Source organism: Rhyacophila brunnea, unplaced genomic scaffold, assembly GCF_057557595.1.
Source record: "Rhyacophila brunnea isolate RB1 unplaced genomic scaffold, BYU_Rbru_1.0 scaffold_19, whole genome shotgun sequence".
NCBI classification, from domain to species: Eukaryota; Metazoa; Arthropoda; class Insecta; order Trichoptera; family Rhyacophilidae; genus Rhyacophila; species Rhyacophila brunnea.
The window spans coordinates 4,245,414-4,261,783 of NW_028232848.1; the positions used below are offsets into that span (position 1 = coordinate 4,245,414).

General features: G+C 33.6%; 1 protein-coding gene across 1 annotated transcript; it reads left to right on the forward strand.

The window, feature by feature from the left end:
- The first annotated feature begins 3,727 nt into the window (after positions 1-3,727).
- On the forward strand, positions 3,728-16,115 carry LOC147072660 (cytochrome P450 4C1-like). Its single transcript, XM_085946253.1, has 5 exons — positions 3,728-3,762; positions 11,762-11,837; positions 12,638-12,842; positions 14,289-14,437; positions 15,925-16,115. The coding sequence occupies exons 1-5, from the start codon at positions 3,742-3,744 to the stop codon at positions 16,113-16,115; spliced, it is 642 nt and encodes a 213-aa protein (XP_085802379.1). The 5' UTR covers positions 3,728-3,741.
- The last annotated feature ends 255 nt before the right edge of the window (positions 16,116-16,370 follow it).

Sequence of the window (16,370 nt, forward strand, 5' to 3'; positions counted from 1 at the left end):
TCAGTGTAGTAGTTATAGTAGGTACATTACACTAAAATACAATGACAGGTTAATTCTGCATCGTAGAGCAGTATTTTATGTTTCACGTACTGCGGCGCACAAATGTGTCCCACGATGAACTGCATACGTACAACTTACCTGTAACCACAATTTACATACAACCTATCATATCATGACATCTTTATTTAAAAAATTAAAATCCTGGCGTCATGTAAAACTACCTCTTAAGTTCCGTTACGTTCTTCTGTTAGTTTCTAGTGGCCGTATGTATGAGATTCCCAAATTCTTTATAAGCTATTTAACCGATTTTTCATCATATAGCCGATAGCGTATAGCACTGTTTGTGACGTAAGCAATCTGACGTCACACGTCATTCAAAATGGCTGCTTTATATGCAGTGACATTGTTTATATGTCACTTTCAAATGTCATTTAAATAATGCATTCATAACAACAAACGTTTGCTTGATGCCCTCGTTCATTTTGTAGACTCTGTAAAACTTTTAAGAACTTTAAAAACAGTTCCTAGTCGTGCTGTTTACAAAATACGTATTATTTTGATCCATAGTCTATAATCTAGAATCTAGATAGTAGGTAGCTGATACAATGTTCTCGTATTTCGCTTACATACAAAAACGCAGTATTTCTCATGGAGAGATAAGATGGATTTACGTAAGATTCCGATAAAATACCTCCGCTAAACGACCGCAAAGATAGGTACTAACTGCCGTATCTGGCATTAAAATATGCAATTAGAAGCATTTTGCATTCTTTCAAAATATTATGGTGCCTACCTACCTATCTAGTTAATTGTAAGATAACTGTAATAAATAAGGCAAAACACACTGGTAACATCAATAGTATCATACGGTGATTGGTATAAATGATAATATTATACAGAGATCATTACAAAATATTATCTAAGTCCTTTTTCATTTCTGTCATTTATTCTTATTCCGTTGTTTTGCCTTTATTTTATGGCACTTTGGAAATAATTTGTATATATTCAACGAAAATCTTAAGGAACCATCCCTTTTTAATCCTGACACCCTAATGTTGCTAATAGATAGATTCAAACATAATTCATACATATTCAAATAGCTAAAATTCCGTTTTTTATCTCTGCAGAATTATTAAACTCATTATTTCGTTGTACCTAGTCACCCTATCATTTTGAACATATTATATTGATTAAGATGAGATATCCTAAGCTTGCCGGCAACACCGAGTTATTTGAGGCTTTCTAGCGATTAGGAATGCAGAAAGTATGTACTTATATAATTTGATTTATTATGGCGTATTGAAAATCTGTGTTATTAAAAATCTATCAACATAAAAGAGATAGGAACAATTTCAATATTAAATTTAAATTTTTCCTGAAAGGTCATAGTTATATTTATAGTTGTTCTGTTTTGTCATGGAACCCATTTTGTAGTTAATAATGTAGTTTAATTCAGAATTTGTTGCTTTATTTATTGCTTTACATAGTAACTCAAACAAAATGTGAATTTTGTGTTGTAATTGAGTTACTTCACTAAAGTATTTTGAAAATATTTTAAGAAGTTGACTGCTTTACTATATTATTACGATATACTATGGTATTGCATTAATGTGATGTATATTTTAGTGCATTAGTGTATTATTTTGATTTGATATTCTTAAGTACGAGTATTAAGCTCATACGAAGATCTTAAACTTACCGCAATATTACAGATATAAATAATTTGTATCTTCAAACGTTGATATCTCAAAACTAGTTAACGTAAAAAAATACGGAGGTACTTAGGTATCTTGTATCTCGACAAACAGGATTTACTACCTACATGTTATTTTTGGCTTACAAAATTTTTTGACTACCAAAAAACTAAATTTTATTACTGTATTCAGTGATAGTTTAAAGTTTTATAATTTGGATAACCAGTGCCAAAAACAGAACTAACTACTTCAATAGTGATTTTATAAAGAAAACATTACATAATTTAAAATTTTCATAAGTCGTATTAACACAATTTAATGATTTATAAATATAGAAAAGTTTAAAACGGTAAAAGAGTAAGAAAAGCTTGGTTAAAGATGGATTACTTCGGTATAGTTTTTTTGTTGTTTTTAAGTTTATTATTGGTGTGTTATATGTTTTTTTATTCATCAAGAAGAAGGTTATATGAATTGGCAGCGCTTATACCAGGGATGCCTGCAGTTCCACTGTTGGGAAGCGCATTTCAATTTTATGGAAACACTTTAGGTATGTGTTTTTGACATATTAGTATCATAATTTTATTAATGTGCTGAGGATTTAACTAATACAGTAGTGCACGGGTGACAAAGTTGTGTGATTTGACTTCAAAGTTAAAAATGCGATTGTAAATTCTACATAACTATTTTCAACATTCTGTAAATGAGGTCTTATTTTCAAGTGACCATTTATTACGATTCATCAGTGGTGAAGGTTGGAGATAGGCTGTTAGTATCCGACATAAATAGTGTACTAATTATAATAAATACATAAATACAGAACTATTTTTGTGGCTGTTTATTGTTTCATAATTGAGTGATTATTTGTGAACTGCTTGATTAAAAGGTTTTATATCGATGACTCGTTATGTATCCAATATAATGTGATAAATTCGAGTCACATTTAGTTCATTATCGACTGAGATCGTTATTACTATTTTATGTCGACAACATAAAATAATTACAAGATAAAAAGAACTTTTTATATACCACGTTTTAAAATTTTCTGTTGAATCATATAAATTTGACGATTCTATGTATTATTAATTTAGGACAAATAAGGCAATTGTCAACAAATCATATTTTTGCTATTTTGCAACAAACAAAAAAATATAGAATACTGAAATGTCATTTTTATTTCCATAGTAACGCACGTATATATTAACGGCCCACGTGCTCGTCGTAGGTCAAAATTGAGTTTTTATTGTATTTTCAAACCATGATTCTGGACACTCCTTTAACGTTATAGATAATCTATTTATATAATTTTCAATATCATTTTACTCCCTACTTTAATTATAGTTTGTCAATTTATGGCTACGGCCGTATGTTGTAGCTTGAAAGAAATGGCGTATTTCAAAAAAACACTACCTTATTCTTAGGTCAATAATTATTATAAAGCAATCATTATTCATGAGATGTTTATCACACTTGAATGATCAAAAACATAGCTTATAATAAATATCTTTAGAATCATCTTCAAATGTGTTAATCTTGCCAATTTTTTGAATAATACAATGCCTAATTCTTGTCAAATTTGGGATCAAAGAGATTATCATTTTAATTTTTATCGTGAATATTTTACAAAAAATATCTCGTAATAAATTATACTAATGGTTTTATAAATGCGTTTAAAAATTAATAAACGTAAAAAATCTTAACACCACTGCACAGTTATGTACCGAAATATGACTATATTCTAAAACATTAGAGCGAGAGGTTTAAGAAAGAGCATTTTTAAAGGGCTGTAGATTAACCTGAAAGGGTATACTGCATATAATAATTATCTTTTTATTTATTCTCATCTGAGTTGTTTTTTTTTTTATTATTTTTAGAATCTGCGATGGGGGTGAAAGTAAATGCACAGACTAATATGGACACACCTTTCATCCGAGCAAGTGCTGGGATATCAAAAGTTATCTACACAAGAATGTTTAAATTGTGGCTACATTCAGATTGGATTTATAAATTTACAACATCTTACAAAGAAGAGTGTGCTCATGGAAAAGCTATGCACGATTTTACTGATAACGTAAAGAAAGATGAATAATTATTATATACTTAATGTGAATTCTTTCAGAATATCTATTTCTTAGAATTCAGGGTTTCCCAAACTATGTTCCGTGAAACACTGGTGACATGTGGAGTATCCCAGTGTGTCACAACAAACTATTGCTGTTTAACCTCCATTTACTAAGACATATTTATGCAAAGCAGGATTTTCTTATTATGCTGCAACGAAGTTAAAGTCCAGAAATAGGCTAGACCATGGCTCCCACAGGAGGGGGGGGGGGGGTTGGCAGGGCTATAGCCTGGGGACCCGGGTTTAAAGGGGGCCTGGCGTAGCAGATCGATCAGCCAAAAGAGATAAACACACATCATACAATTGCACAAATAATAAAAAAAATATCACCTGCGCCGCTGTTTCACCTCAAGCATATTAACATTTAATGAGATGTGGTTGTGCGATGCAATTTTTGATTATTGTCGATAATCGACAAGACATTGTGCATAACAACATAAAAGTGGTTGTATTTAAGATGCAATAAATCGTTAAAAAATAACTTTAATTTTACCTCTAACACCAAGCAACTGTAGATCGTCATACTACCTTTAACCTTAGTGATAGGTAGAGTGGCCGCCAAAGATCCTATCCTGGGGGCCCGCTTCGAGATGTGGAGGCCATGGGCTAGATCCCACATCTTTCTAACTTTCTAATATTGTTCCTGCTATCACGAAGATTTGAAATTTAAGAACCCAAAATTATCGTCATTAAGAACAGCAAGTCATTAAGAACTTCATTAACTTATATTGTTATGTCGTCACTGTTCTGGCAGAACACACTAATTGTAGAAAATGATAAATTGAGTTAGTTAGTTGTACCAAAAAGTTCCTTATTTCTATCTTTACCGTCTGAAAACCTTCTTAACTCATTCGCTGCTGAGTAGATAATGATTTTTTTAATTGCCCCATTTAAAATGCACGTTAATTACATCGATCGGCCGCCTGGTCATTACGCGCCGGGTGCGTCTTCCGCGTCCAAAGTATTAAGGGCGGACATGCTCAGCGTAGGTCAAAATGGAGCTTTTTTTGTATTTTCAAACCGTGATACTGGACGTTTCTTAAACGTTGTAGATAATCTATTTATATAATTTTGAAGCCTTATTATCCTCTATATTTATTTTAAACATTTGATGACTGCATACAGTATTTTTATTACATAAAATAGTTTTCTTTTAAACCTATCGCTCTAATGTTTTAAAATATAGTCACAGGACTGATTTCACCGTTTATATTGTTTTATTTTATACCATATTTATGATTTCATTTTGTTTCCCGAATGTACAGTATACTATACATACGTAACGTTTATATTCAAAACCTGAGATTTTAAAACCTTTAATACACATTTTTATTACAACGTTTTTCTTAGCTCGTATTCTTGTTTGTCCGGTGGTTGTTTATTCAGTACAAATCTTGCAATCGATTTTTAACTAACTTCCCGACTAGCTAGACGTTTGAAACTTTTAGAATATATCAGAACACGATGCCGATGCATTCTTATAATACTTTTAGCCATCCTTAAGTAGAATTGAATTCATTTTCAGTTATTTCTGTTTTGAATCCACTATTATTGGCTGCTAAGGAGGTGGTCCTAGCAACTAAATTAATAATATATACGTGCGTTACTACGGAAATAAAAAGGACATTTCAGTATTCTATATTTGTTTGTTTGTTTACTGCAAAATAGCAAAAAAGATTTGTTGGTAATTGCCTTATTTGTCCTAAATTATTAATACATAGAATTGTCAAGTTTATATGATTCAACAGAAAATTTAAAAACGTGGTATATAAAAAGTTCTTTTTATCTTGTAATTATCTCCTATTCTCATATATCGTCGTGGTAAATGCAATAGGTTGTATGTCAAAAATACCAAACTTTTCAGGAGAGACAAAAAACTATCCCATCTTAACCCCATTTCACCGATTTTTTTCACAAATTTATTTTCATGGTTAAATTTGTTCCCTGTTAAGATGGTTATCAACATTTTTACGTAAGATGAATATTTAGAAAGTTAGGTTGACATACGACTATTTGCTCATCAATGTTGGCCACTTTTGTTGACATAAGTCCAATTTTTATGTATACATACCTATATTTAATTCACTAAAATTTGGTATTTATAATAAAACGAATATAATATTATACAGATTATATTATATTAATATACATATTGTTATACACTTGTACATAAACGCTTAAAAAGTAAGCTTAGACTAATGAAAAAGTAGATTTATTATAAATTGGAGATCTGTTTAATTAGGTACTTTTAAAAACAATTACAATTTTTAAAAGAAAAGATTAAAGTTAAAATACAATACATAAAATATTTTTTAAAAAAGCATTAAAACAGAGCAGGTAAATACCTACTTAAAAGTAAAAATAGCAGTTTTAAAAGAATACTTAATTTTTTTTATAAAAAAGTATTTTTTTTATTTAAACGGTAGTCTGGTGTAAAAATCTCTGTAGTCCTCTGGAATTAATAGTTTTAGTACCTGCAAGTGTTGGTATTTACTCTCCTCAATAGGGCAAGGCCCATTGTATAATTTTAATCGTTCACTGCTTGCGATTGAAACTCGCGCTCGTGTTGGAAGTGGTTTCCATGTATGGCCGAAGTCCAATTTAAAGTTTATTAAACCTTCTGGAGTATACTGGTATGCAACGACATCGTTTACACATGGGTCGCCAGTTTTCTTTCCAGGCCGAATACTGCTGTAGTAGTCTGTGCTGAATTGTTGAAAATCGTCATGGCTGAGATAAAGTGTTTTGTATGGTTTCTTTACTCTTGCACTTTCAATGATAGCCATGTAGTCGGCAGGGACGAAAATTTGTTTTCGATTTCTCAGCTTCGTTTCGATTGTTGAATGGACGCTGTCAACCTCCATGTGTGTATGCCCTACTTCCAGATATTTGTGTTCTATGATAAGATTATTCTTCATACTGATGTCGAGTATGCGTTTGATAATTTTACATTCCTATTTTGATACGCACAACCATCGCTCCATATTATAACTTTTTGCGGTACCAGATGGCCGATTTCCTTCAAGATAAATTTAGTAGCTATAGTGCAAAAGACGTCACTTTCAAGCCCCCCAGCTCCCTCATGCCATACATAACACGAGACGTCCTTCGTGGCTTGGTTATAATAGACTTGGTTGTGTACTTTTAATTTTGTTTTATAATAATTTGCTGAAGCATTTAAACGAGGCGAAAGAAGAACAGCTTGCAAATCGACTGTGTAACATCTGATGTTTTCATTTTTCAGAGCTAAGGATTTATCAGACTCTTTTTCCGCATTAGCATCGTTCTTTTTTTTAATGTGTTTCTGAAAACTTTCTTCGTCGAGTGTCCCGTTTTTGTGCAAAGTGCACTCATTGCACTGATCTTTTTTTGGCGTGTAAATGTCTAGATTCATTTTTTTATAAGTATTTTGAAATGTACCCCATGATACTTTTCTTTTATTTTCAGAAGCACATTTTTCTAGATATAAGCGATGCATGTCTCGAAAACTGTAAAAAATTGGCTCCAGGTATAACTTACTTGAAGAGGATCGACAATAGTGCGATTCAACTTTTGGCAGAGAGTTAAACCAGGTCTCTAACTCTTCTGAAATAGTTAGTGTTGCATCTTTCTGTTTATTTAAATTCGTTTCAGATGACTGCGGCTCTTCAACCTTCGAGGTCCATAATTTTAAGCATTTTTCCCCTATACTTAAAGTGTTTAAAAAAAATTTTTTGCAAACTTGTTTTTTAATTATATTTTCAGTTATTTCTTCAGTTTCTTCATTTTTTGCTGTAAAATAAAAGCGAAAGCTTTGTTTTCTTCTTGAGTTTTCACTGGCGATTCTTCTGTATTTTGGGGTGGTTTGCAAAACGTTTTCGGTGACAAATGTTTTTTTGGAATCCCAACTTGTTTTTTTCCAAAAATTTGTGAATATCACGGTGCGTTGTTTATCACTAATTGTATCGCACTTAAAGGCTGTTTTTGGCCCACCCTTTTGAGGACGCACATTATGCCCACCACAACGTGGACCTATGGTCTTAGATTTTTTTTTAGACGTTTGTCTATACTTGCCGGACTCTTCACTCTTCTCAAAACCCACATAAGACTTGCCTAGCAATCGCAGTTGAGAGTTTTTTTGCCTCTTCCACAGTTTACAATTAATGCTTTGCCCTTTTCGTTTTCTTTGATTGACTTGCTCATTAGGTTCATCACCATGGGTGTCAGACTGCATAGCAAACTCCTCTAAATCTTCTGATGAGCTTGATTGATTAGCTTCAGGTTGATACAGATCTTCAGAGTCACTACTGCTGTCAGATAGTGAATGTTCAGGGCCACTTAGATGTTCAGCCATCGTCATATCATAATTTATATTTTGTCTCAGGGCTGATTGTGTTGATACAGTGTTCTCTGCTATCTCTATGTCCGAAGGTTGCTTCAACAATGATTCTGCTTGTTCTAAAATTGGAGTTTCAACAGTCAAAGTATTATTAACTTCAGCAAAATCGAGTTCTATTTCTGAGCCAATATTTTGAAAAATTTCTTCTAATGGATGCTTTAAGAGTTCAATTTCCGCCGCATTCCCAGGTTCAACTTGTAACGCCACATCGTCAGTGGTTCCTACGACTCCACAGGTTACTTGAGGTCCTGAAGAAAATAATGATTTTTAAATTTGATAATCGTTTATGCTCCTCAGCAAAATGTCATCTCCACTCCACACCGTATTGTTTTATGACGAGATAAACTTATTTATTCTTACCGTTATTCTTAGATGAAGTAATTTTGCTGACTGCTAAAGATACCAAGTACCGCCCACGACTTCCATTAATCATTTTGATAGCTTTTTGGTAATCTGGAACAGATGCAATTGATCGTATGTCAAAACCGATGCTCGGAATTCCCTGATGCAAAAGGTTCTATGTCAAAGATTCGTGTACCAAATTTCTATTTAATTAATAATAATTGCATTATTATATAACTAATTTTTACTCTAAATAAACAGTGTCTTATTAAAACTGTCGATCTTGAACAAATAATTACTTTGGCAATAATAAATAAATGAGACAAAAAGTAAGGTTAGTATCTCTAGAAAGAATCTTGAAAAATTTACTAAAATTAACAACAGTAATGTAATTATAAAGTAGATTTAAATAAAACAGTGGTTAGAAAATTACTTACATCAAATTATTTGATGAATTCTTGAATATAACGTCAAGAACGAGGAATAGAAACAAACAAAAACATTACTGTCATGATGAGGTTTGACATACAACTGTTTGGCTTGACCAATATCAATGACGTGTCGATTCGTCTTTTTGCAAGTGTTGAAATAGTCGACTTCTTATTGGTTCAACGACATAAGAGCTATTCGAGGTCGTGTAGATGACTGAGCTGATCACTATGGCGCAATAAAACAGTTTTGAGATTTTTTTGACATACGACCTATTGCATTTACCACGACGATATGTTATTATCCTAAGAGATTTTGGTAAACGCACCAACAGCTCATTTAAGCGACATTTTATTGTTATTTTTACATCTTCACTTCGATATGTGCGCTTCCGAACTATCTACCGATTGAATTGACGAAATTTGAGAAATATCCGATGATTTTCCAGAAACTTGACCTTTATATCCGATATTTTCTTACATACGTATACGATTCGCCATATTTCTTTTAACGCCTTTAACAGAATGTCGTCTTCGTCGCGTAAGACCTTCTAATCCTTTATTGATAAACGGAATCGATTATTTTTCATTTACATTTTCAAATATCATTATGTACACATTAGCGCACTTTTTTCCGGTAGGAAAACCATAATTTTGGTACAATTCACTACGTAAATTATCTTCTGACAGCCGCGTACGCCACTGTTATAATTTCATAGATAACGTGATATTCCAAATTTGATTTTTTTAAATACTTTTTATGGCTGTCACATGTATTATTTTTATTACATTATTATTACCTACACACTTTTTTTTATTGAATTACCTTTCCATAGATACAAACCAAAATGTATGCCAAATTTGAATCTACTTAAGACAAAATTGCCATTGTAATGAATGAAACAGATAATTTAAATCTTTATTTTAGACAATCTGACATTAGTGAAAGACATCATATTATAATAACGGGTGATCACAATAAGATCTACATATTTATATACTCGTATATCCACTACGGGATGAAGGGTTCCGCAACCTGATTATACTACTATCGGTTATACGAATTTGTGATATTATACCTATTTCTATCGTCTTTCTCATCATCGACCTGGACCAATCCAATGCTGGATAAAGGCCTCCCATAACTGATTCTACTCCTTTTTGTCATATGAATTGATATATTTATCAAAATTGGTGATATTATAAAACTATCTATTTATAATGCCATTATTATCATGATTCTGAATCAATCCACTGCTGGATGAAGGCCTCTCTAAGTTGTTTGTGTTTCTGTAGGTCATATGCATAGCCAGTGACGTCCCGTGGGGGTGGGCAGATTGAGCGTCGCTTGGGGGCGGCAGTTACTCAAAAGGCGGCAAATCGAGGAGAATCATTAAGTATATATAGAAAGCTACCTAAACTTACTAATAACGGAAGTATCTTCCCATTAAAAAAATCAGCTCACTGGTTGGAAACAAAATATACCTATCTATTAATTAGGTATGTACTATACAATTTTCAACAGGACTTTATGTTTTTGTCGGGTTCGCGATGTCTAGTTTACTTCCGTTGTCTTTGGACGTCACGTTCTTTACAGTCACTCGCAAGTTATGGAAGTTGTCAGGTGTATTTTTAAATGTACCTATCTGAAACCGTAGACTCACAATATTGTCTATTGAAGCAGAGATGGCATTTAAGTTAGATTTAGTTGTATATGTACCTATATCTCGTTAGTAATGTATCCATACAACACAATTCTTGTTAATTGGAGTTATAAAAGGATGATAAAAAGTACTGTATAAAAAATGTGGCGGCATTTTGGCACTGCCTAGGGGCGGCATTTTGTCTTGGGACGTCACTGCGCATAGCTATATTTATCAAAATTGGTGATATTATATTAACCCATTCATAATATAGTCATTATTATCATCAACCAAGATCAATCCACTTCTGCATGAAGGTTATCCCAACCTAATTCTACTCTACTTGGTAATATAAATTGCTATATTTTTTTAAATATGTGATTTTATATACCTACCCATTTATATCATCATTACTTATCGTCATCAACGTGTATCAATCCACTGCAGGATGAAGGCCTCTATAAGCTGATTGCACACCTTTGGGTCTTATAAATTCCTATTTTTATCAGATTTGATCAATTCCTCTCAGATATAATATGACCATTATTTATCAACATTTGTTTTGATGTAAATGTCCCGCACCGGAAGACTATGTTGTTTAAGGTTAAATTTTAATTCAAAATGTGATTTTTTTAAAATATTATTCAACGAATGCAAGCATTTATTTTTTATAGACTGCTGACCTTTTATTATCTAAATGGGTCCCGTGGCAGATTAATTTTCACGTTATATTGGATCGCTATTTATAATAATCACATACATTGCTTTATATTCGAATTTACGATATGTGTAATTATTGATCATATTTAAATGCAGGTGTTTCAACGAAACATTTATGTAACTACAGATATTATATTCTATTAAATTGTCCGTGATAGCAATCGGCGATTGCCAGCTGTTCTACTTGGCCTATCAGCCTGAGGTGGTGTCAGGCGATATTGTGAAGGCCAGACTCCTGAATAAATTACGCATATGACAAATCGTAAAACTGACAAATCAGCGAAATGACAAACAGTCTGACGTGAATGAAAATCCATTCCAAAGGGAAAACTCTATGCATACTACACAATTATATTAGAATCCAACAAGACCTAGCGAGACAGACTGGCGACGGCCAGCTTGCTCTGCTAGTATTTATATATTTATTTATTTTACAGATGATTCGTATGAAACGGCAACAGTTTCATAATAAATCAAAAAATATTAGCGATGGAGACAATAACACTAATATTGGTAAGTGATAAATTAATAATATTGTTATTATCAATGTTATAAAAAGTGCGTTCGTTAAACGTTCAATTCTTACGATAATCATCATTCTTGGCGTAACAGCTTGCAATGGGACCTGGCCTCCTCAAGTCAAAGTCATGCATCCTGGATCACGTCATATAACCACCGTAATTAGTGTTTCCCAACAATCCGCGTCCAGATGGCTTCGCATCACAATTTTTGGAAGTGATCGGCCCAAGTTCATTCACTGAACATGACCCGCCTATTGTAGTTCCCAATGCCCAATAATTATGGTGATGGTTTGGATTATTTTAAGTTTTTAAAGTTATACTTCTTTTGGTGCGTTTGGTTAGAGAGTGAAATTGAGAGCTGCGCGCGCACACCGTTACGAAAATACGCGACAGTATGACGTTAGCTGCGAATACGTCAGCTGTATAAAATGCAAGTTTGATAGTAGAATTGTTCCGTTGCCCAAGCAACGAATATATATTATTGTCGGCCATTTGCAATTCCTTACGAAAACAAACGATTAAACTTCAGAGTGACAGTTGCTAGACAACGAGAAATAATTATACAATTTAGTAATATAAGTTAAAGTGAATAGAAATAAACTAACGGTGCTCCAATAAGCGGCCTCTTTTCTTGAGTGTGTAATTTAACAAGATAATTAAGAGCTAACTGAAGAATCTAGGTTATCACAAGTTTTGTTTTTGTTTTGCTGCGCCAAAGAAGTATAACTTCTAATGCACGTACATAAGTATACACACCGATTTTTTTTGTAATTGAGATTTTGTATTTCCTAGATGATATCTCCATGTCAAAGAAGAAGGCTTTCCTCGATATGTTAATAGAACAAACGGAAGAAGACGTCCATTGGACTGATGGAGAGTTACGTGACGAAGTCGACACGATAATGTCAGCTGGGAATGACACCTCAGCACACACTACGGCATTCACTCTCATACTACTTGGTTCCCATCCACATATTCAAGATAAAATTTTCGAAGAGTGAGTAAATTTCATACAATATTTTAACACGCGAAGAACCCTTTCTGAATTTTGGGAGAAAACCTATTTAGACAGAACGAAGAAGAAGATAATCACGCGTGAGAAGCCCCGAGGATCCGCTGGATAAGCTTCCTGGCATTGTACGTCTGGAGCCAAGGTCCACAATAGTCAGACCGTGACATGAAACTGTAAACTACCACCGTAATTTGCAATTCAGCGTTACTGTCGGAAAACAGTTGACCTTGGCTTAAATAGCACCTGTACACGTGCATAGATTTAATCGTACCAATAGTGTGTGAATCAAATAACTGTTTACACGCAAAATTGCTGACTCATTTTTCAAGCATTAGCGAATGCGTTTGTTGTCTTGCATGGTAGTATTTGCAGATTCGGAAAACATCAACATGTTCTTCGCAGTTTAGTTATTTTTTTCCCGTCAGGTTCATCATTATATTTCTACTGGGCATGCGTAGTATCGTGCAAGTTGCAAGTATCGCGTGAAAATCATGCAATCTTGCGACTTGAACGATAATACGTATTTACACGTTTATTTTCCTGTTCTGGCCGCAATAAAACGTACTGAGCGCAATAAATCCATACACGTGTAAATAGGCAATAAGGTCTAACCGTCAGCGCTCGAAATAAAAAGTTTACGAACCGGAGCACTCTACAATTTTCTGAAGATATTTAAATAGTCATCAAATTTTATTCGTATTTTATAAAAAAATAGGTGTGTTAGATTTTCTATTATATGGCATATCTAGCTCAGACGGTCAAAATATTTTTTCCACGAGATGGAGCGATAATTTTACCAATTTGACCAACCGGAACAGCGCTCCGGTCCATTTCGAGTCCTGCTAACCGTTTTCAATTCCATGATTTAAAAAAATAATAATTGAATCATTCTATGTTTCATTCTGTATATCTGTGGTTCACCCAGATGTCGTTACGGGGTAGTCGTTGGTTCATTTATAGGATAGGTAAAGAAACAATTATTGACCTGTAAATAATTAGTACGTCTGTAATTAGGGTCTGCTCCTTATTGTGGCAGATAATAATATGTTACTATACGGGTCTCCCAGGTGTAATATTTATTTTTTATGTTTTGAATGTTGAATTCGAAGAAAATCAATAATTAGTAGAGTATGTATGTATGCTTCATAACTTGGACTCAATTCTTCATAAAAAAATATTTTTTTTACATATATGATTATCTACTTATTTATTTATTACTAAATATTATATTAATAAAAGTGAATATCATTAAATGACCTAATTGTATGCGAGATAATCAGGCAAAGAGGCGTATCAGTGTAGAAAAATGTGCAAAAAAAGTGCAAAGTTATAGAACGTAATATTTTCTTCTATTCGTTTTAAAGACATAAGAGAGACAGAGAGAGAGATATGAGACAAGTTGTTATGTATCTATCACCTTTATTATTCCAGGCTTGATAACATCTTTGGTGAATCAGACAGATCCATCACGAAAGATCTTTCCAGGATGGAATATCTGAGAAGAGTAGTAAACGAAACTCTTCGACTTTTTCCAGTCTCACCCATCATTGTGAGGAAATTGGAGAATGAAGTCAAAATAGGTACTTACTTATTTTTATTATTTGTAGTTTTTAATTTCAATCTATTATCGTTTGCATATTAAAACATTTTGAATTTGCATTTAAATTTAAAAAAAAAAAAATGTTTTGACTACAAAATATTCAAAAAACAACACAAAAATAAACGGACACACAATATGGTTTCCTTTAAACGCAACAATATACGCAATAAATATTTAATAGCCTTTAAGTAAAGTAGTGCTGCAGGCAACTTTTTTTTACTATAAGGGTAATTTGTGATGTGTGTTAATCTCACTTACCTGGTCAACCTGCCACGCCATGTTCGGGCCCCACGGGCTAATGCATGGCCCCGACAAAGGGGGGGCTGACGGGGCTCTAGCCTGTGGGCCCAGCGTGGTAGGTCGACCCGATAAGTGAGCTAAACACCCATCACAAATTTGTGTAGACTTAACATTTTAAAATGTCTAGTTGTGTGGTGTGATGCAATTTTTGATTACTGTGTGTCGATATTCGACAACTCCACAATTCAAATGGATTTATTCAATACAAAAAAATTGCTAAAAATACACCCAATACCCTTAATTTTACCTAAAACAACATTTAGAAAACGATTCTGTAAAAAATCCCACTGCCATCAACCCTAGCGATGGGTAGGGGGCCCCACTAAAGGTCTTTTTTTGATAATATAATCGACTACTTATTAATGCCAGCGATGTCCGAGAGGTAATGTGTCGGATTATAAAGTCGACCATCCATTTTACGTTATGTGATACATCAATGAAACGGCAAATAACTTTCAATTATAGGCGCGACGAAATTTTTGACTCGCTCCCATTCGGACAGAGAACGTCGAGCTGGAAACACGTCATTTTGTTTCGTGATGGCGACGGGCGTATTAATTCTTAAATCGTTAAACACGTTACTCATTTACTTTAAAAAGAAAACATGTCATTGAATATATTATTATTGTTACTGATAGAACATACGTTAAAGTGCCCAACACCACCCGTCATATATGCACAGCCGTGGATATGCACGGCCGCTTTCTGTGACGCTTTAAACGTGTCTGAAAGAAGTGATTTTAAGTGCTCATTCCGTCCCGAGACGGAGCCGCATGGGACTGATGCTGCAACCATGCACCGTAGAGCTTAAAGAAGAAAGTTAAGAAAGATATTTTTTGTTTTTTTGTTTTTTGGACTGGCTCTGCTCTCCGCTGACGTTAAGTGCTTTGTGTACCCGCATACTGGAACATTAAACGGATACATGTTGGATTTATATGACAAATTATATTTCGTTTGACATGCATCATTTGCACCCGCGACCCGCAATCCCCGCATCGCCTAGCCACGATCTTTTTAGACGGTGCCTCAACAAGAGGTATGGCCTTAAAAATAATCAGTCAAAAAACCTCTTCTTGGAGTTGCCAAGTTTCACATCAGATTGTGGAGCCAAATTTAACTTAAATATTAATATTATTAAATATTCAAATATTTTTTATGAACACTTAGAGAATTATACTCTGCCCGCCGGTGCTGGATGTGTGATAGCCTTCCATGGGCTACATAGGGATCCAGCCGTATGGGGAGAGGCAGCCGGAGACTTTGACCCTGATAACTTCTTGCCAGAAAAATGCGCGAAAAGGCATCCATATTCATTCTTACCTTTCAGCAGAGGGCCTCGAAATTGTATAGGTGGGTAAATCACATCTAATCTATTATACATATAATATAAACAAAGTATGTCTGTAAGTACCTTACTATTAAAAACTCGTAAGTCTGTTTGAGAAGAATGTTGAGGGGAAGGAAAAAACATAATAAAACAATATTTTAATACATTGGACGATAAAGACGCACCCAGCGCGTAGCGATTAAGCGGCCATTCAATATAATTAGCATGCTATTTAAATGTGGTAATTTTAAAGTAATTATCTAGTCAGCAGTCAATGTGTTAAAAA